Source organism: Schistocerca americana, chromosome 2 (assembly GCF_021461395.2).
Source record: "Schistocerca americana isolate TAMUIC-IGC-003095 chromosome 2, iqSchAmer2.1, whole genome shotgun sequence".
NCBI lineage: Eukaryota > Metazoa > Arthropoda > Insecta > Orthoptera > Acrididae > Schistocerca > Schistocerca americana.
Genome location: NC_060120.1, coordinates 691,360,917 through 691,386,820, shown reverse-complemented (window position 1 = coordinate 691,386,820; position 25,904 = coordinate 691,360,917). Strand labels below are relative to the sequence as shown.

The 25,904-nt window shown below is 43.4% G+C and overlaps 1 protein-coding gene across 1 annotated transcript in view; it reads left to right on the top strand.

Moving 5' to 3' along the window:
* LOC124594343 (protein phosphatase PHLPP-like protein) overlaps positions 1-25,904 on the top strand; it is a 260,630-nt gene that overhangs the window by 144,032 nt on the left and 90,694 nt on the right. The window contains exon 4 of the mRNA XM_047132710.1: positions 139-273. Coding sequence (XP_046988666.1) covers positions 139-273 — 135 coding nt within the window. The remainder of the gene's footprint in view (positions 1-138; positions 274-25,904) is intronic.

Genomic DNA, 25,904 nt, shown 5'->3' with positions numbered 1-25,904 from the left:
TGCTGTATCTGTTGCAAAAAAAAGTAATTAATTGTGTTTTCTTTTTTTTCTGGATAATGCTCGGCTCTCGTATAAATGAGAGACATATTATAAGCTGTACAGATGAAGTAGAGTTTAGACGGTCTGGTTTGCCTGCAGGACGTGCAGGGCAACCGCGTGGAGGGCGTGGGCCGGTCCAGCGGTGGAGACGCGCTCCAGCAGCAGCAGCAGCTGGGCCGCCTGGTGCTCAGGGAGAACCTGCTCAAGGGCCGCATCGTGCTCGCCGACTACGGGGTGAGTTACAGCAAAGCTAATGTGGGAACAACAGAGGCAGATATAGCAGCAGCAAAACGAGTTTTTGTTAGCTTCTGTCCAGAACACTATTCTAACTAAACCGTGATATAGTCAGACGAATCTTCTGAGGAGACATGTGACATCAGTTCTTCAAATAGGGTTGGGATATGCATGTTTTTCTGTGCATCTCTAGTGTTCGACTTTAAGACCTTCCCACATTGCCGGCTGGTGTGGCCGTGCGGTTAAAGGCGCTTCAGTCTGGAACCGCGTGACCGCTACGGTCGCAGGTTCGAATCCTGCCTCGGGCATGGATGTGTGTGATGTCCTTAGGTTTAATTAGTTCTAAGTTCTAGGCGACTGATGACCTCAGAAGTTAAGTCGCATAGTGCTCAGAGCCATTTGAACCATTTGAACCTCCCACATTCAGCAAACACCAAAAGCCGGTGGAGATTTTAATCAGATTATTTTGGGATGTACTAAAGGCGCATCGCACCAAAGTAAACTGTTGGGAAACTTTGTAAAAGTGCGGATTCCCTTGCTAACAAATATTAAAACTCTAATTAGTCACATCACCTTTCTTCAGGTGCCAGTCCACAGATTCGATGTGATTTCTGGGCATTAAAACCAATTTAAATGCCCATCGTAGATCGTTAAATTCCTTATCAGATGAAATTTATTGCATAATACGTTAACTTTGTGTTCTGCCTTACGGCAGGTCTTGTCATTAGGGAAGCCTTGTCAGAGAGGTCCACCGCATGAGCGTCTAGGGAAGTATTCCAATGGTGGTTTCCCGTTGCATTCCACTGATGATGATGATGATGATGAAATGATAATGAGGACAACACAACAACCAGTGCCTGAGCAGAGAAAATCTCCGATCCAGCCGGGAATCGAACCCTGGCCCCTTGGCATGACAGACTGCCGCGCTGACCACTCAGCTATCGGGGCGGACTATTGTATAATAATGGCCAGTAATTTAATGTGATACAGAATACAATAAAATTCATCTGTATAAAGAATTTGGCAGCCTACGATGGACATTTAAAATAGTTTTATCAATCAGAAAATCTAAATTAACAGTTCAATAGCACAAAGCCTGCAAGGAGAGGACACAAATCTCTGAGCTATCATATAGTAACACTTGTAAATTTATGTACAAATAAATTAGCTGTATGCTTAAAATTTAACTGTCATCACTAACCTTGATACGCAATTGCAACGGCTGTATCGTTCCCAGCAGCCGGCCGCTGTGGCGGAGCGGTTCTAGGCGCTTCAGTGTGGAACCGCGCGCGACCGCTACGGTCGCAAGTTCGAATCCTGCCTCGGGCATGGATGTGTGTGATGTCCTTAGGTTAGCTAGGTTTAAGTAGTTTTAAGTTCTAGGGGGCTCTTGACCTCAGATGTTTAGTCCCATAGTGCATAGAGCCATTTGAACCATTTTGTTCCCAGCAAAATCCAATAATATTACGAGTATGAACGCCAAGTTCTGCTCCTCTCTGATCTCTTTGAATGATTTCTGTAACACACATTGTGGAGGAAAACATCTCAATATTAAGGCTAGAGCAGGGTCGGGCGCCCCGAATCGAGTAACGTTTCCAAATATCCATCCCCCGACAGTATACCGTTGCAGAGCTAAGGACATACAACGGTAGCCATTAGAGATCATAAATGAGCTCATACTCGCTTTAAACTCGCCGAACTCGCAATCTCCGTGTGCCCGTAGACTCGACTCGTGACTGTCCAAGTCTGCCCACTCGTCCCCTGAGTCTGTTGGATACAAGTGAACCCGGCTCGCTCAGGAAGGAGAGCGAGTACACGAGTCCGCAAGTATAACCTCCGACCCGCGTCAATCCGCTACATACGCAACCGTCCTAAATTTCTGCCATTAAACTGTAAATTCCTATTCATTTATTTCACACAACCATGATTTCGGCTTTAGAGCTACTCTCAAGTGCAAGTTGAATTGTCACAAAATGTCCGATCTGCCTAAACGACAGAAGCAAGTTATGTAACAATGTAACGACTGCTCAGTTAGCAGTGAATATAGTTCTGTTTATACATATATTTACGTAGACGAAACTTTTTCGAAGGCTACTGTAAATTTATTGTAATATTTTCTATCTATTCAAAGAGTGTCTAACGTTTACATTGATTTACACACACTGTAGAGTCGTTTTCTGGTAGTGAAGGCGAAATAAACAAGAACACAACCATTTTGTTTGTATGATGCGAAATTTTGTATGTTTTCCGTCAGAAGCGTGGACTATAGCGTGTAACTTACTCCATATCTCACTGTTCCTCTAACGGAACAAATGTGCAATAGTGTACTTTGTATCAATTAATTTTCGTCTTACACCCTCCACAGTCTCACAAAACACACATAGCACTCCATGCTATCTGATCCCGATAGTCGGTCACTTCGCCTAGTCACTGCCACTTTACAGCAGCAAAATCGTGTACTCATTTTCCGTACTAAGAAGTCACGACCAACCTTAGACTGCTGCATGCTTCAATAAGAGAGAACAAGTAGAGGGATATGAAGCCACCGCAGCGCCACAGTTCTCAGACTCGTCACACACGCAGAACAGCGGGAGCGAAGGAACTCCGTTAACAGTGATGCAACAGCTGCGCCTGGATTTGTGAAGTATGCAACCCGAACATCACACCCGTACTCGCTCCGTTTCTATCTCCAGTAGGCATACAACGTGGAGCACTAGGAAATTTGTCCAAAAAGCGAGAGAGTTTGACTTTGTACAACGTTGTAGTTCTGTCACATAAACCATCTGCCGTGTTATGCTGCTGACACTGCCAACTTTGTAGCAAAATTGGAGGCAAGAATGTCGATCATAGGCTCTAAAAAATGCGATGTGAGAAAAAAGAGCGTTTAAAATTTAGTTTCACCATTGTCTTAGTTTGCACTTACTCACCTACTGCACTTGTTAGAATAAATGTTTGTTCACGTACTCTGTACATTAACAAAAATTAAAATACGGCACGTTTATCCATACATACTATGGTTCAAATGGCTCTGAGCACTATCGGACTTAACTTCTGAGGTCATCAGTCCCCTAGAACTTAGAACTACTTAAACCTAACTAACCTAAGGACATCACACACATCCATGCCCTAGGCAGGATTCGAACCTGCGACCGTAGCGGTCACGCTGTTCCAGACTGCAGAGCCTAGAACCGCGCGGCCACTTCGGCCGGCCATACATACTATAAAATTGAATGTACATGTATTTTTATGTATGTATGTTCCACATCTCGTTCTAAGCCGCTGGACCGATTTCAATCAAACTTGGTACACGTATCACGTACTGTCTGGAAAGAATCATTGTGGAGGTAAGAACCATATAACTGCCAAAACGTGCGGATGAGGACGAAAAAGCACTGTAGCCACGACGCGCGAATTCCCATACTTTATTCATTCTGTATTTGAGGATGATAGCAACCCGCCAGGTTAGACGAGAGCGCTAATGCGCTGCTTCCTCGACTCGGGTAGGCGCCCCGCCCCCGTATCGTATCCGCCCGGCGGTTTACCAACAAGGGCCGGTGTTCCAGCCAACCTGAATGTGGTTTTTAGGCGGTTTTCCACATCCCACTAGGTGAATACCAGGCTGGTCCCCATGTTACACGACTTGCAGACACCTAAACACGTTCACAATATTTCGGGAATCACAGACAGCTGGAGTACACTAATTCCGTCCCAGGGGAGGGGGGGGGGGGGGAGGGGGTACGGGGTGGCGGCAGGAAGGACATTCGGCCACCCCTTAACATTAACCTTGCCAAATCTGATCCTAACCATGCCGACCCTGCGAAACCGCGGGATAAAGATACAAGTGAAAGAAGAAGAAGAATTTGAGAATGGGAGCACTTAGTGAATTGCAAAAAGCTTCACACATATTTTAAAACCTTTCCGAAAATTTTCTCGCTAAAATCCTCCACAAAGTGATGAAACGAAAAGTTCATCTCTTACTGCATTTTCGTTGTTCATGCAGTAAAACTGCCGCATGATGCATGACTTTTTAATTAATTATTTCTTTACTGCTATCTGCATTCGCGACATGTTTGTCAGAGTATCCACGTATACCACTGAATATACCAGCGAAATTGTATCATTGTAAGACTCACAGTTCAGGAGATACGACTTCATAAATACTGAGAAGCGTGAGAAATTGCCGCATCATGTATGACGTTTTAATTTATTCCTTCCTCACCACTAACTCTATTCAAAACACGTTTCGCAGACAGCTGCCACATACAGCACTGGAAATCAATGCATAATTATGTCATGCCCGACATATAGTTCATGAGTTACGACGCCGTAAAAACTGAACTGCGTAAAAATGAAACAGCGTGGTGAAATTCACTAGAGGTACACGTGAATCATGTGTACGAATATGTGTGAAATATGTTAAATACATGTAAAATATGTTTGACATGTTGTTGGCGGGCAAAACCACGGGTAAAGAGATCATACTAAACGACTGGAACGATTTCAATCAGATTTAGTACAAATGGTTCAAATGGCTCTGAGCACTATGGGACTTAGCTTCTGAAGTCATCTGTCCCCTAGAACTTAGAACTACTTAAACCTAACTAACCTAAGGACATTACACACGTCCATGCCCGAAGCAGGATTCGAACCTTCGACCGTAGCGATTTGGTACACAATGTAGCCAACCGCAGATATAAATTTTAAGTTCGCCTAGGTTTGATTATTCAGCCGAAACCATTAACGTAAGCTAGTTTCATCAGTACTCCTAACTGCGCTCATCCGCATAACAGGTATTAGCTGGGGCAAGTAATTTAAATGCACACACTTGGGCTGTGATTGGTTGTCGTTTTATGGCCGAAGCTCCGCAACGATGCATTTCAGACCTCGATTCGACTTCCCCTATTGTGCCACGAAGTCATAATGCGGTTTTTTGTCTCTAGCATGCGTGTCCATTATGCGCCACACTAGTGAACAATAAAATAGGTTTGATGCTGAGAACGGAGTACAGACCTTGCATATCGCTCAAGGAGGCAAGATCCACCACGAGGATTCTAAACAGCTACCCGTGTGCATCGCACTAGCCTTAACAACCGCCTGCGCTTGCGGATACGTGGGTGGTTTACTCGTGGTCCCCATTTCAACAAGACGACTGTATAGCCAACTACCGTAATGAAGTCAGTCCGATCCTGGACACAGAGCTGATAGTCCGCCGTGTATGAATAACATGCAATAACATCAGACTCACCATTGTGGACCCACAGGTCACCGTACCGTCTCTTTTCCTTATTGCATCATGTATACAACAAATGTGTCTGTTTTAGCGTAGCAGAGCGAGACAGCCGAGTTCCAAGGGCGTATCCTCGCAGCTTGGCAATTAGTTACACCTTACACTTCACAAGACAGGTGCTGAATCCGATTAGGCGATGGCCGGCCGCTGTGGCAGAGCGGGTCTAGGCGCTTCAGTCTGGAACCGCTACGGTCGCAGGTTCGAATCCTGCCTCGGGCATGGATGTGTGTGATGTCCTTAGGTTAGTTAGGTTTAAGTAGTTCTAAGTTCTAGGGGATTTATGATCTCAGATGTTAAGTCCCATAGTGCTCAGAGCCATTTGAACCTTTTGGATTTGATTAGGCGATGTAGACTTTATAGCCCAGGGCGCTTGAACATGAATACTGTTTCCAATATACTACTCCCCCGAACCTTTTTTTTTATAAAGTGATATTTATAGTATATATTAAGGCAGAGCTACGAAACAGTATAAATTTAAGTGACTATAATTTATGAAACTGTGCGTCCCAGACGTACATGAAAGAGTCCTATCACGTCACGTTTTTCTATAAAAACATAAAAAATAAGAAAATAACAGCATTTAACGAACTGACTGCTGTGATCCATACTAGGTACCCGTGTTTTACTTGTCCCTTTAACTTTAACATTGTTCCCATTTCTTCTATCCCACTCGGTTCACTGTACACATTTCACTTCCACACAGCGCTGTCGATGCATAATTTTGAAACTATTTTAAGAACAGGCTAATATTTCTGACTGTTATTTTCTTACGTTGATGGAAGCTGTCTTTGCATTTGATAGTCTGCGACTTCTGTCTTTCTTAACCAGGCCACTTCGTTTACATTTGCTTTCAAGATACCAAAATAGTGTCATTTCTTTCACTGTCTTCTCAAATGTTTATTTGTAATAGATGATATTTTCGTTCCTGGCGTTCCTCACTTCTCATGTTTTATGTTTTTTTCCTCCGCTATTTTTGCCGCGGGACGCTACATACATGTTCCGTTCTATTTAGCCATTTTTTTTCCTACGCTGGTTTAAGCGAACATTAACGTCGGCATGAATCAGCTAAACTGACGATGTGTGACAAACTGCAAGGCTGCCGTACATTTTCTGAATATTCCTTTTGAACTATGAATTCTGTGAAAATATTCCGTATCTTCCTAACTATGCTCTCTACTAAAGTTATATACTTGATAGATTAAGCAGTTTATTCTAGTCTAGATTACTGATGGCAAGAGACAACAAATTTTGCATCGGCGGAATAGATCAGAAACAATTGATCTCTCAACTGGGTGTGGTGTCGCCATGAACGGCGTTCGTTGCAATTAATGGTGAATTACTAGGGGGTATTTCGCCACTAATCTTCAGCATTGCACCTAGGGGGCATTTCGCCACTAATCTTCAGCATTGCAAAAGTCACGGATGGTCCTGTCACATTTGCAGTTCGTCTTTTAAGATATTGGAAGCGTATTACAGCACTATGAAGTCAGAAACATAGGAGACGAGAAACTTGCGCAAATAAGGCTGTGAGGAGGGGTCCTGAGTCGTGCCTGGGTAGTTCAGTTCGTGCTGGCACTGTAGCCCAGCGCGTTCGGTCAGGGGGCTGCCTGCCCTCCGTCATTTAAAAAAATGAAAAAGATGAGTGAAGTATTCAACTATCAACCTGCATGGATGTCACGTGACGTCTGCCCAGGCCAAATGCTGGGAATATAACGATTTAAAAAAGAAAAGAAGAGACTGGTAGAGACTTGTCAGCGAAAGGCAGAGGTCCCGAGTTCGAGTCTGGATCCGGCACTCAGTTTCAATCTTCCAGGAAGTTTCAAGTCAACACACACTGCGCTACACAGTGAAGATATCATTCTGGAAATTAAAGCACCAGTTACAATTTTATTTTTTAACATCACAGCCACAGTCACTACGCCAATTTCAGGTAGTTATGAGCCTTATATCCTGGAGGTACCCAGATGCAGACGCACCTGTATACCTCCACGACACTAGGTTCTTAACCATCTGAAATTGACCTTAGAGGCTGAAGCCGGCCGTGGTGTCAAAAAATTAAATCGCAGCTGGTACTATAATTTGTTTCCAGTTAATTACTGTAGCTACGGGCACAGTGAAACATCATATTCAATATTCTAGGCAAACAAAAATTATTCGTTTTAATTCATTAAACTGTGCGTTCTTGGTGAAATATGGTATATTGTACTGATAAACGAAACGTACTTTTAGCTTTGTTTTACAAACTTTATTATTCCTGCACTACTAAGGTTTCGAGCTGCAACGCCATTTTCTAGGACACAATTGATCCCAAAGATGAGAGCCAAGCAAAGATAAACATGTCGACTTCTTAATCTATCGATCCTTGAGATAACTTCTATAGTTTAAGTCAAGAATCGATAGATTAAGAAGCTGACATGATTGTCTTTGCTTGGTTCTCATCTTTTGTATCACCTATGTACTAGAAAATGGCCTATAGCCCGAAACGTAGGTCGTAAGGTTACTAATAAACTTCGTGTAATAGGGCTAAAAAAGTGTTTCGTTTAATTAATATAATAAATTAGATATACGGCCAGTATGATAGAAGTCCATAAAGCTAACGGACAAGGCAGTCGAGCTATACACTTATTTCGTCGCGTATCTACTTCTACGTCTACTTGGATACTCTGCAAATCACATTTAAGTGCCTGACAGAGGGTTCATCGAACCACTTCACAATTCTCTATTATTCCAATTTCTTATAGCGCGTGGAGAGAACGAACACCTATATCTTTCCGTACGAGCTCTGATATCCTTTATTTTATCATGGTGATCGTTTCTCCCTATATAGATCTGTGTCAACAAAATATTTTCGCATTCGAAGGAGAAATTTGGTGATTGGAATTTCGTGAGAAGTTTCCGCCGCAACGAGAAACGCCTTTCTTTTAATGATGTCCACCTCACCTCAAATCCTGTATCATTTCTGTGACACTCTCTCCCCTATTTCGCGATAATACAGAGCGTGCTGCCCTTCTTTGAACTTTTTCGATGTACTCCGTCAATCCTACCTGGTAAGGATCCTACAGCGCGCAGCACTATTCTAAAAGAGGACGGACAAACGTAGTGTAGGCAGTCTCCTTAGTAGATATGTTTCTAAGTGTCCTGCCAATAAAACGTAGTCTTCGGTTAGCCTTTATCAACAACATTTTCTGTATGTTCCTTCCAATTTAAGTTCTTCGTAATTATAATTCCTAGGTATTTTGTTTGAAATTACGACCTTTAGATTTGACTGATTTATCGTGTAACCGAAGTTTAACAGATTCCTTTTAACACTCACGCGGATGACCTCACACTTTTCGTTGTTTAGGGTCAACTGCCAATTTTTGCACCATACAGACATCTTTTCTAAATTCGTTTTGCAATTTGTTCTAATCTTCTGATGGCTTTATTAGTCGATGAACGACAGCGTTATCTGCAAACAACCTAAGACGGCTGCTCAGATTGTCTCCCAAATCGTTTATATAGATAAGAAACAGCAAAGGGCCTATAACACTACCTTGGGGAACGCTAGAAATCACTTCTGTTTTACTCGATGACTTTCCGTCAATTACTACGAACTGTGACCTCTCTAACAGGAAATCACAAATCCAGTCACATAACTGAGACGATATTCCGTAAGCACACAGTTTCACTACAAAAGGCTTGTGTGGTACAATGTCAAAGGCCTTGCGGAAATAGACAAATACGGGATCAATCTGAAATCCCTTGTCAATAGCACTCTACACTTCATGAGAGTATAGAGCTAACTGTGTTTCACATGAATGATGTTGCCTGACCATATCCATTAATAAGATATCCATTAATAAGATGATTTAAAACTCAATAAATCGGAACATTTCAGCGACCGCTGTCTCTGAGTGTCACTATTACTTTCGTACATTTGGTCTAATAAGTAAAGTTGGCAGTGACAAGAAATGAGTCAATATTTATCAATATAACTCGACTTGTTTCGATTCTGTAACTCCCTTTGGCCGCCTCGCCAAGAGTTAGGAGTGGGAAAGAAATCACGTCACTCTGAAAATCAGAGGTGATCGTGACGTCATAATTTTCGCAGTAACAAGTTATCAGTATCTGGCTGTGACTTCCGTCACAATTAGACTGTGCACCGTCTGTTTCATGTCTACCATCTGTTGACCGATGTTCGTACTTCTTTCCAAGAACACTGTGTCTCATGCTATCCACAACTAAAAGTAGCGTTATAACGTTCAACGCTGTGTACCATCTGTTGACCGTTGTTCGTACTTCTTTCCAAGAACACTGTGTCTCATGCTATCCACATATATCTTGACTCTTCCGGATTATCTCTGCGAGATTGAATGGATACGTAGGGTAGCCAGTAATCGAAGAGGGAACTGAATCTGGGTAATCACAAGGTTTATTAAACTTTTTCTGTTACTGATTACTAGTCATATTATCCACAGTGTACAACTGTTAACATGTCCGATAATGAAAGCAACTATGTGCTCGAGGTCTTAACACTTGCAATAAACAATCTGTGTTATGCAGAAGTTCGCATTATAATACGGAACTGTCGCGTCCGGCTGCTGAGCCCTCCAACTTGAGTCAGATTCAGAGTCGTTAAAAAAGTTGATTCAAAACTGCTACTAACCGCATTTGACTGCATGTAGCTGGATCGATGCATCATCTGGAATGCAAAGCATGTGACACACAAGTTTGTTTCACCAAGCCCATAAACTTTTTGTTCCCAAATAGAACCGTCCACTGCCATTTCTTTGCCTCTTTGGCTGCACTGCATTGCTTCTGCAGTGCAACCACGTTCGCTGGTTTAGAGTTTCAAAATAAACACGGACTGGCGATTCTCTGAGGTCAGTTGTCGAAGTGCACCTTTTCGGTACGCCCGCGTAGAACGAGTATTCCATCCTGTGCATATTCACAAACTTAGAAACTAAGTTTTCTTCAGACGATGACGAAGTAACAGAGCAGTGGCAATTTCCCCCCGGTCTGCTTTCAACGATATTTCGACTTATCTTTATATCGAGTGAATGAATGTGTAGATCAGACACCTGTGAGTTTAACAAAACGGTTAGAATCCGTACTCTAAACGCAAACTCGTGTGTGGAAATGTATGTTATAATCCTCAACTTCACACTATTAATATTCCACCCTTTTTGGAAAGGACATCATTTTCGCCGTTGGCGGTAGAGATTATTTATTTCACAATAGGAATATCGGCCTTAAGGCTATTATCAAGTGGTACTGCAAAAAGATTTTTCTTCAACACATGCCACACTTTAAAATCTTCCGGTATGTATAGAGGTCATCGTCAGAACTGAGCCTTTTCGCTGTAAGTATAAAGCAGCATTGAATGAGTGCAAAGCTCCATACACCGTGAAATGATGTAAACCACGGCAACTACTTCCAGTGTCAACATTCTTAACACAAGTTGCAAATGGTTCAAATGGCTCTGAGCACTATGGGACTTAACATCTGAGGTCATCAGTCCCCTAGAACTAAGAACTACTTAAACCTAAATAACCTAAGGACATCACACACATCCATGCCCCAGGCAGGATTCGCACCTGCGACCGTAGCAGTCGCGCGGTTCCGGACTCAGAGCCTAGAACCGCTAGGCCACCGCGGCCGGCAAGTGCGTAAGAACATCGCTTTAGTGCGATCTGTGTTATGGATGTTAACATTGGCAATAGTTAATGTAATTTACATCATTTCACAATGTATGGAGCTTCGCGCTGATTCAGTGCTGCTATATTCTTGCAGTGAAAAAGCTCAGTTCAGACAATGACACGTAAACATGTCGGAGAATCTTTAAGTTTGATATGTGTTGAAGCAAAGTCGTTTTGCAGTACCACTTGATAATGGCCCTTAGGCCGAAATTGCTGTTGTGAAATAAATAATCTCTACGGTCAACGGCGAATATGATGTCCTTCAAAAAGTTGTATATGACTGCAAACTCCAACCATGAGAAGGTGACTTCCGCACTTGTTCTTTACTACAAAATTTATGGCCCGAAACAAATGTCTGTTATTACACATTGTTTTGTTAGGATAAAATTATCTCTGTGCACAAGCGTGTCCACTTCTTTAGTAACTTTTGTTTCTTATTTAATAGCTAAGCAAGCATGTTGTTGTTGTTGTGGTCTCAGTCCTGAGACTGGTTTGATGCAGCTCTCCATTCTACTCTATCCTGTGCAAGCTTCTTCATCTCCCAATACTTACTGCAACCTACATCCTTCTGAATCTGTTTAGTGTATTCATCTCTTGGTCTCCCTCTACGATTTTTACCCTCCAAGCTGCCCTCCAATGCTAAATTTGTGATTCCCTGATGCCTCAGAACATGTCCCACCAACCGGTCCCTTCTTCTTGTCAAGTTGTGCCTTAAACTCCTCTTCTCCCCAATTCTATTCAATATCTCCTCATTAGTTATGTGATATACCCATCTAATCTTCAGCATTCTTCTGTAGCACCACATTTCGAAAGCTTCTATTCTCTTCTTGTCCAAACTATTTATTGTCCATGTTTCACTTCCATACATGGCTACACTCCATACAAATAGTTTCAGAAACGACTTCCTGACACTGAAATCTATACTCGATGTTAACAAATTTCTCTTCTTCAGAAACGCTTTCCTTGCCATTACCAGTCTACATTGTGTATCCTCTCTACTTCGACCATCATCAGTTATTTTGCTCTCCAAATAGTAAAACTCTTTTACTACTTTAAGTCTCATTTCCTAATCTAATTCCCTCAGCATCACCCGATTTAATTCGACTACATTCCATTAACCTCGTTTTGCTTTTGTTGATGTTCATCTTATACCCTCCTTTCAAGACACTGTCCATTCCATTCAACTGCTCTTCCAAGTCCTTTGCTGCTCATGTAACTTTTTTCAGTTGGGTTACTGAAGATGCTGACCTTAGCTCCTAACAAGTAGCGCCTTTACAGGCGAGAATGTATCACTTCCGTTGCATTGTCGGAGTTCACCTGGCCACTTAGTACATATACTGTCAGTACCTGTTTGTTGTTATTTGTCACTAATCACAGTGTAATAGCAGCGGTGATGAATAATGACAGGAACATTGTTGTGTACAGAGTTCCGCGTAGTCAGCGCGTACACAGCTTTCCCACTAGAGCGCGCCCCGCTAAGCACAACAGCGCAGGCGCAGCGCTCGTCCCGTCTCCGCACTACGAGATGGCGCTGTCTTAGAGACGGACCAAATTCTGCTTCCGCCGATCCGCGTATCAATATGTAACGCAGCCAACAAGACTGCTGCTAATGTAGAACCTTTTCTCCTCGCGGATCACACTCGCGCAGCGATACTTGAACGCGCGAGGTATTATAACGAGTGTACAGACATCCGATTAGTCAGCCTGCATTAGTCTGTAGTCAAGTTTCAGTCTGCGCCTAATAAGATTATCATATTTCTGTACATAGCAATGAAGATAAATGTATAGACACTTTTGTCAAGTATCAGAGATATATGTGAGAATAAGATTAACGTACCAAGACCAAAGGAACTTCAGATTGTCAATTGTAAACAGCATCCAGAATCAAGTTACGTAATGTCCATTCTTTTATTATTTTAATAAATGTGTGTGAAAATTAATCATGTTCTGTTTAAAGTTGGTCACTGTCGATCTGCTACTCTAAGTGTGCAAGTGGCATTTCTATCGTCTGACCTAACAGCAGAAGATAAACACGCTACGATAAGACCACGAGACATATCGCTGACACTCGCCAACTTCGTCAGAGCGACAAGTCAAATAATCCGATGGTGTGTGTACCGAAGGTCTTACAGTACGCACACCACGAACATTTTAACGTTGGTGAAATACGGATCGATACAAGCTGAGAATTTGTAAACTGCGATTTGAAACTGTGACAAAATCGCAACTAAAAAGACCGGTTACCGAAAAGTAGCGTGGGCAGAAATCACTATTTTTGGGAAGTCACAATTTGGCCCATCACTGCCGAGACAGGTTTCGGCTTCCTCGTCAGACTGGCCCGAGCGGCTGGCCGTGTCCGGAAGCGTTCCCTTGCAGGAAGAACACGCGTACCCGTGTTCTGCTTTCGCCCGGTGCTCTTCCTGGTAGCTCGGCGCGGGAAAACAAAGAACAAACGGAGGTGCCGGGGCAAAAGTGAGAGCAGGTGGAGGCGTCGGTTCCCGCGTGTGTGCAGGCGGACCGCCGTGGGACGCGCCGGCCGCCGGCGATCCCGTGGCCGAGTCGAGGCCCACCACAGTCTCCACTCAAGCGGACACCGCGCTGCCCACCAAGGCGCCGCTCTGCTGCAGATGTGCTGTGGTGTCGCGGTGTTTCGAGGTGTGTCTGCTATGTGGAAAATGTGTTCAGCCGCTGAATCAAAATATTTCGATGTGACAATTCTCTCCCTGTGTGGGGCACAAACGTTTTCCCTGTAACGGACCACTTTGGGCAGGACCTCCTTTTGTCACTCCATAAGAGTTTGAGATTTGTGTTATAATACAAAAAGGGTAGGATACTACTGTACACGGTTTTACCGCCGAGTTCTACGTTTTCGATAGATCGCTACCGCAGCGTAGTTTCCTGCCCAGGTGAAGCAACCTTGTCGTCCCCCGCTGTGATAGGTGAAGCAAGATACAGAAATGCCGTCTACATGCGGACGTCCGACAACGGGAAACGATGAAGGCCCGGCGTCTGTGCGCAAGTGTAGTTACTGCGCCAAGGATAAGACGGACAGGAAGCACGTTTCCACGAAATATGGCAGGAACTACGGACGCAGCTGCAGGCTCGACTCCAGAAACAGTTACCAGTCGAGGAAGTGCAGCGATGCCACGGAATGTGCCAGCCTCACCAATATGCAGTACAGGGCGACCGTACAGAAGCACAAGAGTTTTCTCCCTAGCCTGTCGAGGGCGAAAACTCAGCTGGGTACGAAACTTCATTTGCGGCTTAACACTTCGCTCGATGTGCGACACCTTGCTCTGGATGGAAGCCCCTTTCAGGTAAAATATAATTATAAGACGTATCATAATATGTAATGCGGGAATCAGAATCATCAAGTTATTTATTGGTCTAACGTTTGAGCGACGCGAAAACAAGAGTCCTCATAAAATAAACTATGGGTTTTTGCACGAATTTTCATAGGCGATTGTGGAAATGGACAATGAGGTATCAAATAGACCAATGTGAGGTCTGCCTGGTTTTGGAAAAAATTTGTTTGAAAGCAATCAGGATGATTAAGGAAAATTTAATTAGTAATTTGAGGGGCAATTGAAATATTTCACGAAAAGCTGCTGCTAGCTATGTAAACAGTGTGTCAAAAAGTTCATCTATTCAGTGCCTAGCTACTCAGCGCATACAAAGTTACATCGGTGTGATATTTAACTGTCAAAACAGCTTCCTTCGAATCATGTATTAAATTTAGGACATTCCGAGAACAGAAGACGCTAGGAAGGCAAATGAAGTGTCAGAAAGCCAATCTCTTCAAAATGTTTCAAGGCGCACTATGCGACTTAACTTCTGAGGTCATCAGTCGCCTAGAACTTAGAACTAATTAAACCTAACTATCCTCAGGACATCACACACATCCACGCCCGAGGCAGGATTCGAACCTGCGACCGTAGCGGTTGCTCGGCTCCAAACTGTAGCGCCTAGAACCGCACGGCCACTCCGACCGGCAGCTAATCTCTTCAAAGCTTAGCTGTTATATGTAAGAAAATTGCGTTGGTGTGATAGTTTACTTTTTAAAATAGTTTCCTTCGAATTAAGTACTAAATTTAGGACTTTTAGAGAATACCAGAAGCTAGGAAGACAAATGAGGGTTCAAAAAGACAATGTTTTCAAGGCCCAGCTGTTTTGAGTATAAACATTTATACAGATGTGATATTTAACTTTCACAATTGCTTTACTCCTCCATCAAGTACTAAATTTAGGACATTTAGAGAAAAAAAGACGCTAGGGAATCAAATGCATTGTCAATAAGACAAAACTTGAAGAGAAAACAAAAATTGAAAAAGACGAGTCAAATGTTCTGTGAAACAATTTCTCTAAAATGAAGAAATAAAATAGACGGAGAAACATTCCACCCTGAATGTGCCCAAAATTATTTACAGCAAATGAGGTGATGATGCTGTGGTGTACGGTAAAATGTCGAGGTTCAGTGACTGTAGGAGGATACAAGAAGTCTTCGACAAAATTTCCAGTTTGTGTGATGAATGGCAGCTACCGCTAAATGTAGAAAAACGTTAGTTAATACGGATGAGTAGTAAAAACAAACCCGTACTATTCGGATACACCATTAGTAGTTCTCTGCTTGTCACAGTCATGTTGTTTAAATATCTTGGCGTAACGTTGTAAAGGGATATGAAATGGAACGAGGTTGTTAGAACTGTGGTAGGGAAAGCGAATGGTCGACTTCGGTTTATCGGGAGAATTGTAGTAAAGATTGGTTCACCTGTTTAGGAGACCTTGTATAGGACGCTGGTACGACCTATTCTTGAGTACTGCTCGAGTGTTTGGAAACCGTACCACGTCGAATTGAAGGAAAACATCGAAGCAATTCAGAGGCGGGCTGGTAGATTTGTTACCGGTAGGTTCGAACAACACGTAAGTGTTACGGAGATGCTTCGGGAACTCAAAAAGGAATGCCTGGAGGGAAGGCAACGTACTTTCCAAGAAACACTATTGATAAAATTTGGAGAACCGGCATTTGAAGCTGACAGCCGTACGATTATACTGCCACCAACATATATTGTATGTAAGGACTACGAAGATGTTGTTGTTGTAGTTGTTGTGGTCTTCAGTCCTGAGACTGGTTTGATGCAGCTTTCCATGCTACTCTATCCTGTGCAAGCTTCTTCATCTCCCAGTAACTACTGCGACCTACATCCTTCTGAATCTGCTTAGTGTATTCATCTGGTCTCCCTCTAGGATTTTTACCCTCCGCGCTGCCCTCCAATACTAAATTGGTGATCCCTTGATGTCTCATAACATGTCCTACCAACCGATCCCTTCTTCTAATCAAGTTGTGCCACAAATTTCTCTTCTCCCCAGTCCTATTCAGTACCTCCTCATTAGTTATGTGATCTGCCCATCATATCTTCAGCATTCTTCTGTAGCACCGCATTTCAAAAGCTTCTATTCTCTTCTTGTCCAAACTAGTTATCGTCCATGTTTCACTTCCATACATGGCTACACTCCATACAAATACTTTCAGAAACGACTTCCTGACACTTAAATCTATATTCGATGTTAACAAATTTCTCTTCTTCCGAAACGCTTTCCTTGCCATTGCCAGTCTACATTTTATATCCTCTCTACTTCGACCATCATCAGTTATTTTGCTCCCCAAATAGCAAAACTCCTTTACTACTTTAAGTGTCTCATTTCCTAATCTAATTCCCTCAGCATCACCCGACTTAATTCGACTACATTCCATTATCCTCGTGTTGCTTTTGTTGATGTTCATCTTATATCCTCCGTTCAAGACACTGTCCATTCCGTTCAACTGCTCTTCCAAGTCCTTTGCTGTCTCTGACAGAATTACAATGTCATCGGCAAACCTCAAAGTTTTTATTTCTTCTCCATGGATTTTAATACTTACTCCGAATTTTTCTTTTGTTTCCTTCACTACTTACTCAATATACAGATTGAATAACATTGGGGAGAGGCTACAACCCTGTCTCACTCCCTTCCCAACCACTGCTTCCCTTTCATGTCCCTCGACTCTTATAACTGCCATCTGGTTTCTGTACAAATTGTAAATAGCCATTCGCTCCCTGTATTTTACCCCTACCACCTTCAGAATTTGAAAGAGAGTATTCCAGTCAACATTGTCAAAAGCTTTCTCTAAGTCTATAAATGCTAGAAACGTAGGTTTGCCTTTCCTTAATCTAGCTTCTAAGATGTCGTAGGGTCAGTATTGCCTCACGTGTTCCAATATTTCTACGGAATCTAAGCTGATCTTCCCCGAGGTCGGCTTCTACTTGTTTTTCCATTCGTCTGTAAAGAATTCGCGTTAGTATTTTGCAGCCGTGACTTATTAAACTGATAGTTCGGTAATTTTCACATCTGTCAACACCTGCTTTCTTTGGGATTGGAATTATTATATTCTTCTTGAAGTCTGAGAGTATTTCGCCTGTCTCATACATCTTGCTCACCAGATGGTAGAGTTTTGTCAGGACTGGCTCTCCCAAGGCTGTCAGTAGTTCTAATTGAATGTTGTCTACTCCCGGGGCCTTGTTTCGACTCAGGTCTTTCAGTGCTCTGTCAAACTCTTCACGCAGTATCATATCTCCCATTTCATCTTCATCTACATCCTCTTCCGTTTCCGTAATATTGTCCTCAAGTACATCGCCCTTGTATAGACCCTCTATATACTCCTTCCACCTTTCTGCTTTCCCTTCTTTGCTTAGAACTGGGTTTCCATCTGAGCTCTTTATATTCATACAAGTGGTTCTCTTTTCTCCAAAGGTCTCTTTAATTTTCCTGTAGGCAGTATCTATCTTACCCCTGGTGAGACAAGCCTCTACACCCTTACATTTATCCTCTAGCCATCCCTGCTTAGCCATTGGGCTCATACGGAGGAATATAGATAGTCGTTTTTCCCTCGCTCTGTTTGCGAGTGGAACAGGAAAGGAAATGGCTAGTAGTGGTACAGGGATCCCTCCGCCACGCACCGTACTGTGGCTTGCGAAGTGTCTTTGTAGATGTAGATATAGATGTAGGTGCGTCAAATATTTCTCTAACCTGTTTTATTTCTTACTTTTCGACAAATCATTTCATAAAACATTTGACCGATTTTTTTCAAAATTCATTTTTTTGTCTTCTGGAGACTACTTAGTTCTAAACTAATAACTTACTTTGCACCGGAGATGGCTCTGAGAATGGATTGCTTTTAAATCATAAACCAATAGTCTGCGAAAAATTTGGGTAGTCGAGCAGTTAAATAAAAACTGTTAGTGGGAGCAAACTCTAGTTTTAAATATCACATACGAGACACAATGTTACTCTAACTAAGTGGTTGTGCTAACTAATGTAAAGGTAACTATGTCTGTATTCCGAAAGCGCTTAACGCAATGACATCCAAACGCAAGAACTGCTATTTGTGTTGTTCTGGAACTGTTTCGACGTTTTTATATTACTGCTCAAGAGTGGCAACTGACTTTGATGGATGGATGGATGGATATGGTGTTATGGACGCTCAACAGTGTAGTCTTTAGCGCCCGAACGGAAACAATAACGGACGATAACTGACTTCGAGATTGTCTCGGCTCCTTCTCATACTTCTTGATCAATATTGCTTATTGATTCTTCCTGTGACTCTTAATTTCTTTGGCTACATCTAATTTTATTTATTTGCTTCAGCCATCACACTAAACCACATCAGCGCTAATCGTTCAACGATGTCATCTCAGCCCATATTAATGAGACATCATTCGAGTTCTCAGCAAAGTTTCCCGGATTTTTTCTTCAGTAAAATATTGCGTACTTTAGAAAGCGAAATCCGACATCATACACCGTAATCTTAATGCAAACTTTTACATACGGAAAATTTAAAGCTTTATGAATATCTGAATGCTTTATAATTTCTGCGTATCTGACATCATAAAACAGATGTTAGAAACAGGAACATTACCCGTACTTGCTAACGGATGTTTTAAATTTATCCTTCAAAATCGTGTACAGCCATAATCAACCACTATAAGTAGTTTTTAATCATAGCGCGTTTCCTAAGCAGTTTGCTAATCATTCATTCATTACAGGAAAGCACTCCTCATCAGATAAAAAGAAGATAGAAACCTTCATCGCAACAATGAGTAATGCCCGCCGTGAGGTGTAGTCATTATTTTAAATGAAAATATAGGAACATTGTGAGAGGAATGTAATACACGGTAGTCAAAATAAAATTGACCAGGAAAATATTTCATACGCCTTAAATTAGGCAACCCAACTTACATATCATTACCTGGGACAGATGATGTAAGTTGTATTGCTTATCTTAAAGTGCTGATGCTGGTTAAATGTTTAAGGAGACCAAACAACTAGGGTCACACCTATATGATGAACTGTGAGAATTCCACCAACATGTGACATTTGCATACATCTGGGAAGGTTCAAAAACCGGGTGTATGGGTACCACATGCTCTAAGCCACGTCACAAAAATCAGCAAGTCTCCATATGTGCATCTCTACTTGCTCGTCATCAATTGGCTCGTGAACAGCGCCGACCATTGCTATCCTGTATCGTTAATGGTGACGAGAAACGGTGTCTTTAGGTTAATATAAGGAAAAGAAAGGAATGACTGAACCCAAACAAAGCAGCAACTCCTCGTATCAAGACCTGCGTGCATCCACAAAAGATAATGTTATGCATCTGGTGCAGCATCGACGGTGCAGTGTACTGCGAATTTCTTTCTTGCATGAAGTGATGCTACTCCATTATAACGCTCGCCCGCGTTCTGATAGACTGACAAAAAACACTGTACAGGAGTTGTGTCGGATGGTCATTCCACACGCGCCTCATTCATCTGATCTTAGGGCCTCAGATTTTCACCTTTTTCCCCTCTCTATCGAACAACCTTCAGAGAACTTCCTTTTCGGATGAAAATCCGCTCCGAACATGACGTGACCAGTTCTTCGCTTCAAAAACACGTTATTTCTACAGTCGCTGAATTTAAAAGTCACCCCAGTGTTGCAGAGTGTTGTAAATAGTTAGGGAGAATATATTATTGATTACTAAAGTCTATTTCACGTATACCTAACTTACGGAGAAACCATACGAACTTCTGCGCCACCCAATAATTCAAGCAACATAGACTCAGTTTTGGGAAGTGTTCCTTTAGTCGCTCATGTTTACCGCTGATGACCACTGAAAGCATACATTTATACCGCAATACTGCCAGTCACTTTATTCAGTCATATAAGTCGTTCCCGAAGTTTATATGCAGTTCTTAAATGTATATAATAACAATGCAGTAAGACGCCTTTTCGAGCATTCAGACAGCGCTTTGTGTTTCAGCGTTACACACACATCAAAAAAAGTTTTGCATCACGTCGGTTCCGAGAGTTCCGGAACCTGTACAGAAAACTGGAATAGAGGTCAACATAATCTTCATTTCCGCCCTTTTTAATGCTCATGGAAACCACACATCGCATGTTGTACCACCATGCAGCGAGACGTTAAGAGGTGGTGGCCCATATTACTGTACTCACCGGTACCTCTAATACCCAGTAGCAAGTCCTCTTGCATTGATGCATGCCTGTATTCGATATGGCGTTCTATCCACAAGTTCATCAAGGCAATTTTGGTTCAGATTGTTCCACTCCTCAACGGCGATTCGGCCTAGATCCTCAGAGTGGTTGGTGGGTCACGTCGTCCATAAACATCCCTTTTCAATCTATCACAGGCATGTTCGATAGCGTTCGTGTCTGGAAACCATGCCAGCCACTCTAGTCGAGCGATGTAGTTATCCCGAAGGAAGTCATTCACAAGATGTGCACGATGCGGGCGCGAATTGTCGTCCATGAAGACGAATACGTCGCCAATATGCTGCCGATATGGTTTCATTATCGGTCGGAGAATGGCATTTACGTATCGTACAGCCGTTACGGCGCCTTCCATGACCAACAGCGGCGTACGACAGCCCCACATCATGCCACCCCAAAACATCAGGGAACGTCTACCTTACTGCAATCGCTGGACAGTGTGTCTAAGGCGTTCAGCATGATTGGGTTGCCTCCAAACACGTTCCCGACGATTGTCTGGTTGAAGGCATAAGCGGCACTCATCGGTGAAGAGAACGTGATGCCAATCCTGAGCGGTCCATTCGGCATGTTGCTGGGCCTATCTGCACCGCGCTGCATGGTGTACTGGTTGCAAAGATGGACCTAGCCATGGACGTTGGGAGTGAAGTTGTGCGTCATGCAGCCTATGCGCACAGTTTGAGTCGTAACACATCATTCAACATGATGGCGTTGCTGTCAGGGTTCGTCCGACCCATAATCCGCAGGTAGCGGCCATCCACTGCAGTACTGGCCCTCGGATGGCCTGAGCGAGGCGTGTCATTGGCAGTTCCTGTCTCTCTGTATCTCCTCCATGTCCGAAAAACATCGCTTTGCTTCACTCGAAGACGCCTGAGCACTTCCCCTTTTTGAGAGCCCTTCCTAGCACAAAGTAACAATGCGGACGCGATCGAACCGCGGTAATGACCGTCTAGGCATGGTTGAACTACAGACCGTATACCTCGTTCCTGGTGAAATGACTGGAACTGATCGGCTGTCGGACCCCCTCCGTCTAATAGGCGCTGCTCATGCATGGCCGTTTACATCTTTGGGCGGGTTTAGCGACATCTGTGAACAGTCAAAGGGACTGTGTCTGTGATACAATATGCACAGTCAACGTCTGTCTTCAGGGGTTCTGGGAACTGGGGTGATGCAAAACTTTTTTTGATGTGTGTATAAACTGGCGGAGTCGTTTTCAGTCCTGGTAACGGTGCTGAAAGGCTTCAACTAGTAGGGTCTTTAACATATCGGTCACATTCTTTTCAATGTCCTCCAGAGTTCCGAAGTGACGTTTTTCGAAGACATTTTTCAATTTCGGGAAAAGAAAAATGTTACAAGGACTCAGATCAGGTGAACAGGTGGGCTGTGGAACAACAGGAATACATTTTGAGGTCAAAAATTACGTGATGGAAGTGGCCGTGTGACACGAGGCGTTGTCCAGGTGCAGCATCCGCTTGTGTGGAGTGACTAGTCTCACTCGATTCACCATTTTCATGTGTTTTTCAAGGACATCTTTGTGAAACACACAGATCTGATCGACGTTTTTGTCGGTTTTTTAAGTTCCTCCTAAACGAGGTTTATCTTCAACGTGTTCTCTGCCTTTCAAAACTAATTTGTGTCAGCGGAACAATTGTGCTCTTAATAAGGAATGTTCTCTGTAGGCCTGTTTAAACTTTTCAAAGGTCACACTCACGGTTTCCCCAAGTTTAACACGAAACTTAATTGCATAACTTGGCTCTAAATTTCACTGTTTCATCTTCGTAACACACGACAACAACACAACTTCACTGATGGCGCTCTCAAAAATTGCACAATGGCTATATGGAGCTGAAACTCGCATTGAGCACGTGTAATGGATGAACACACTGGTCAACACAACGAAAACAACACAGCATTGCCAGATCGCCTGCAGCGTTGTCAGTCTCATTACTTTTCCCGCTCACCTCGTATGGGGCCAGAAATTTGACCCGAAGTCTTCCCACTTTTTCAGGCATATCCTGACTTCCACGTATTTTCTATTTCTCCATCTACATCGATACTCCTCAACCTACCTGACAGTGTGTGGCCGCAATTTGATGACCACTGATGTACACCATCAAAGAATACTAGCGGTCCACTTGCCTAATGTATCCTAGAAAGTCGGCAGTCTCAGAGCAACGTTTGTCCGAGCCTCAAGCGATGGAATACGAATTTACCAGAATTTTAGCACAAACATCGGAATAATGGGACAACGTCGTTAGCGAGGTCATCTAGATACGCACTAGAGACAAACGTATCAACTGGGACTGGCTGTAGTATCAGCACGGCTTGGGAATCAGCTCTGGATTTAATTAAGAAGACACTCAGAAACCAGTTGGCAGCCAGATAGACACGAGTGCTTGGGTCCTCTCCGCCGCAGGCGGGGTGCCCTGCGAAGCGTCGCCGGCCGCACACACGGACGCAATCTTCTTCAGTCGCCGAAGCGTGCCCTCAGGCACAACCTGCGTCAGGAGTGGTCCCCGGGAGGAGGGGATACAATACGTCCGTGTACCCCCAGTTCGTCACAAGGTACGATGCGCATGTAAGACAGGCGAGTTTAATCAATACTAGTTTCACCTTGCGGCGGGAAGAATACAATCTTTCTGTTAGACAGTAGAGAGGAATGGCGAAATTAGACACGCATGTTTCATTCCTTTGTGAGTCGCCCCCGCCCCCTCCACGCTTCTCAACCCGCGCACAGTGTCGTGGTGCTATTTATGAACAGGACAATGCTCGTCCACACATGGTACGTGCCTTTATGAACTGAGCGTGGTGCTGAGATACTCCCGTGACCAGCAAGTTTCCCAGATCTGTCTCCAAGTGAACATGTGTCCTACCATCTCCGATATCAACTCCATATCGAGAACCAGTTACAGCAGATGTGGGCCGGCTTGCCTCAGGAAAGTGTGCAACGAATCATTGCACGCATCAGGGACAGAGGTGGTGCAGCGTCGTTCTGCCAAGTTCGTGGTAAATGTGACTTGAGTTCATAATCACCAAAATTACACCGCATATCCTCTCAACCAGTTTCATTTCGTTTCCTCCTTCCGAAAGGATGCTTCACTGTTCTGGTCAGGAAGTGTATTTAGGTCTACCATAAGTCATCTTAGCACGATATTTTTTGGATCACATATATAGAGTTATTATACTCCACTGGCATACCGTGTAATAAAACACAGCTTCTTTTGTCAAAATTATTGTTTCGAATCCACTTACCGGCTTTCAAAAAAATTAACAGAGATATGGAGTAATTTTTGCAGTCAAAACAGAGGACATGATGGGGCCTACCCAAGTGGCATGTCCCAGCTCTCACCAGTCTAATAAACGGCTACAAAAAGCATTATAATAATTAATTTCAATAAATCATTTACACTACATTTTAAACGACGGATTTTTCTGAAATCTAGAAAGATTAAGGCTTTTGTACAAAATCGTCACTGACACGGGTACTGTGGAGTAGGATGCACATAAAAACATGTGTATTAATGTTTCAGACGACTAAGTTTGCAGACACAGGCTACATTCGAAACAAGCACATCTACTGAATATCACTACCGCGTTCTCTGGGGGCCAGTCCATCAAGCTGCCGCGTAAAACTGAATGGTCTTCAAGCGCCGTGTCTGCAATCAACAACAGCGGGTACAGGAAACCCACTCTTCTGCAAAGGTTCGCTTATGCATCGAATTCAGATCAGCGCTAAAACGCAGCTGCGCCGAAGAAAATGGCGTAATTTCCTATGAAGAAAGTGACGACTGAATAAATATAGACCATGCAGCAATTGCTAAAACCATAGCATTTCTCAGTATAATCGTCCACGTTATGCTAGAGGGGGGAGACTACCCATCCCCCTCTTCCTGACGGTCATTTACTATGGGAAAGTACTACAATTAACAAATACGGTAATTGTTTACAACGCCTAAGTATGTTCAAAATGTACAACGTTCACATTTAAACTATCCGGTTCTTTTCTTTCGTGACCCGCATCTATCTTAACTAGTACAACGGTCTCTAGCACTGGACATTTTTATCACATTAAGTACCATTGTGTCCAAAATTAAGGCAACAAACTGCTATTTCCCTGTGCTGTGTCTAATTCAGAATATAATCATACAAACTGTAAACAGATGTCGTTACGATCGTGTTCTGCACGGAAGATGGCATTCCGATCAACGGACACTCACGCAAGCAATGATGCCAGGCACCTATCAAGCGGTGTAGTGTTTGCAGGGTAGTCCCACATTCACAATCGCTGTGTACAAAGTCGCAGACGGTGCATAATAGCACAGAGAAGACGCCTATAGACCCTCTCTGCTGTGGAGGGCCATAGGAAGAATGGAAGCAAGAGAGAGTTGCAAACTGATGTGGCCCGATGGCTTAATGTGAATGGTTTTGTTGTTTCTCGGATCAGGCGATAGTTTATAGAGACCGTATACCGGAGACCAGGGCAGGACTGACCACGTGTGACATTAGAAAGGGTAGATCGTTACTTGACCGTAAGGGCACGACGGTGCCGCCTTAGTACTACACTGCAACCGACATCTGACCTCGCAGCATCCCCTGGACGTGTTGTATCGAGGCAAACGGTGTACAGAAGGGTTCAGCAGAGTGGCCTTTGTTGTTGGAGACCTGCTGTCTGTTTACCTCTGACGCGTATGCACAGAAGAGAACGTCTACAGTGGAACTGTCAACATGTCACCTGGACGGTCGAACGGTAGGCCAATGTTCTTTTCACAGATGAGTCCCGATTTTTTCTAGAGAGTGATTCTCGGTGGTTTCGCATCTGGAGGGCAAGAGGACCACCATTTCGGGACCCAAACATTTTGGAAAGAGACCGACATCGAGGAGAGTCCCTAATGGTGTGGCCAGGGATTATGTTGACCACTCTGACACCTTTTATGAAATAGTACGAGTCAGTCAGTGAGATGTAACTGTTGTCAAGTACCGTGAGGAGATCTTGGGATCTCATGCGCGGTTGTTGTGAGGTGCTGTGAGCCCAGACTTCGTACTGATGGACGATAATGCTCGATCTCATAGGACACGGGTTGGTTGAG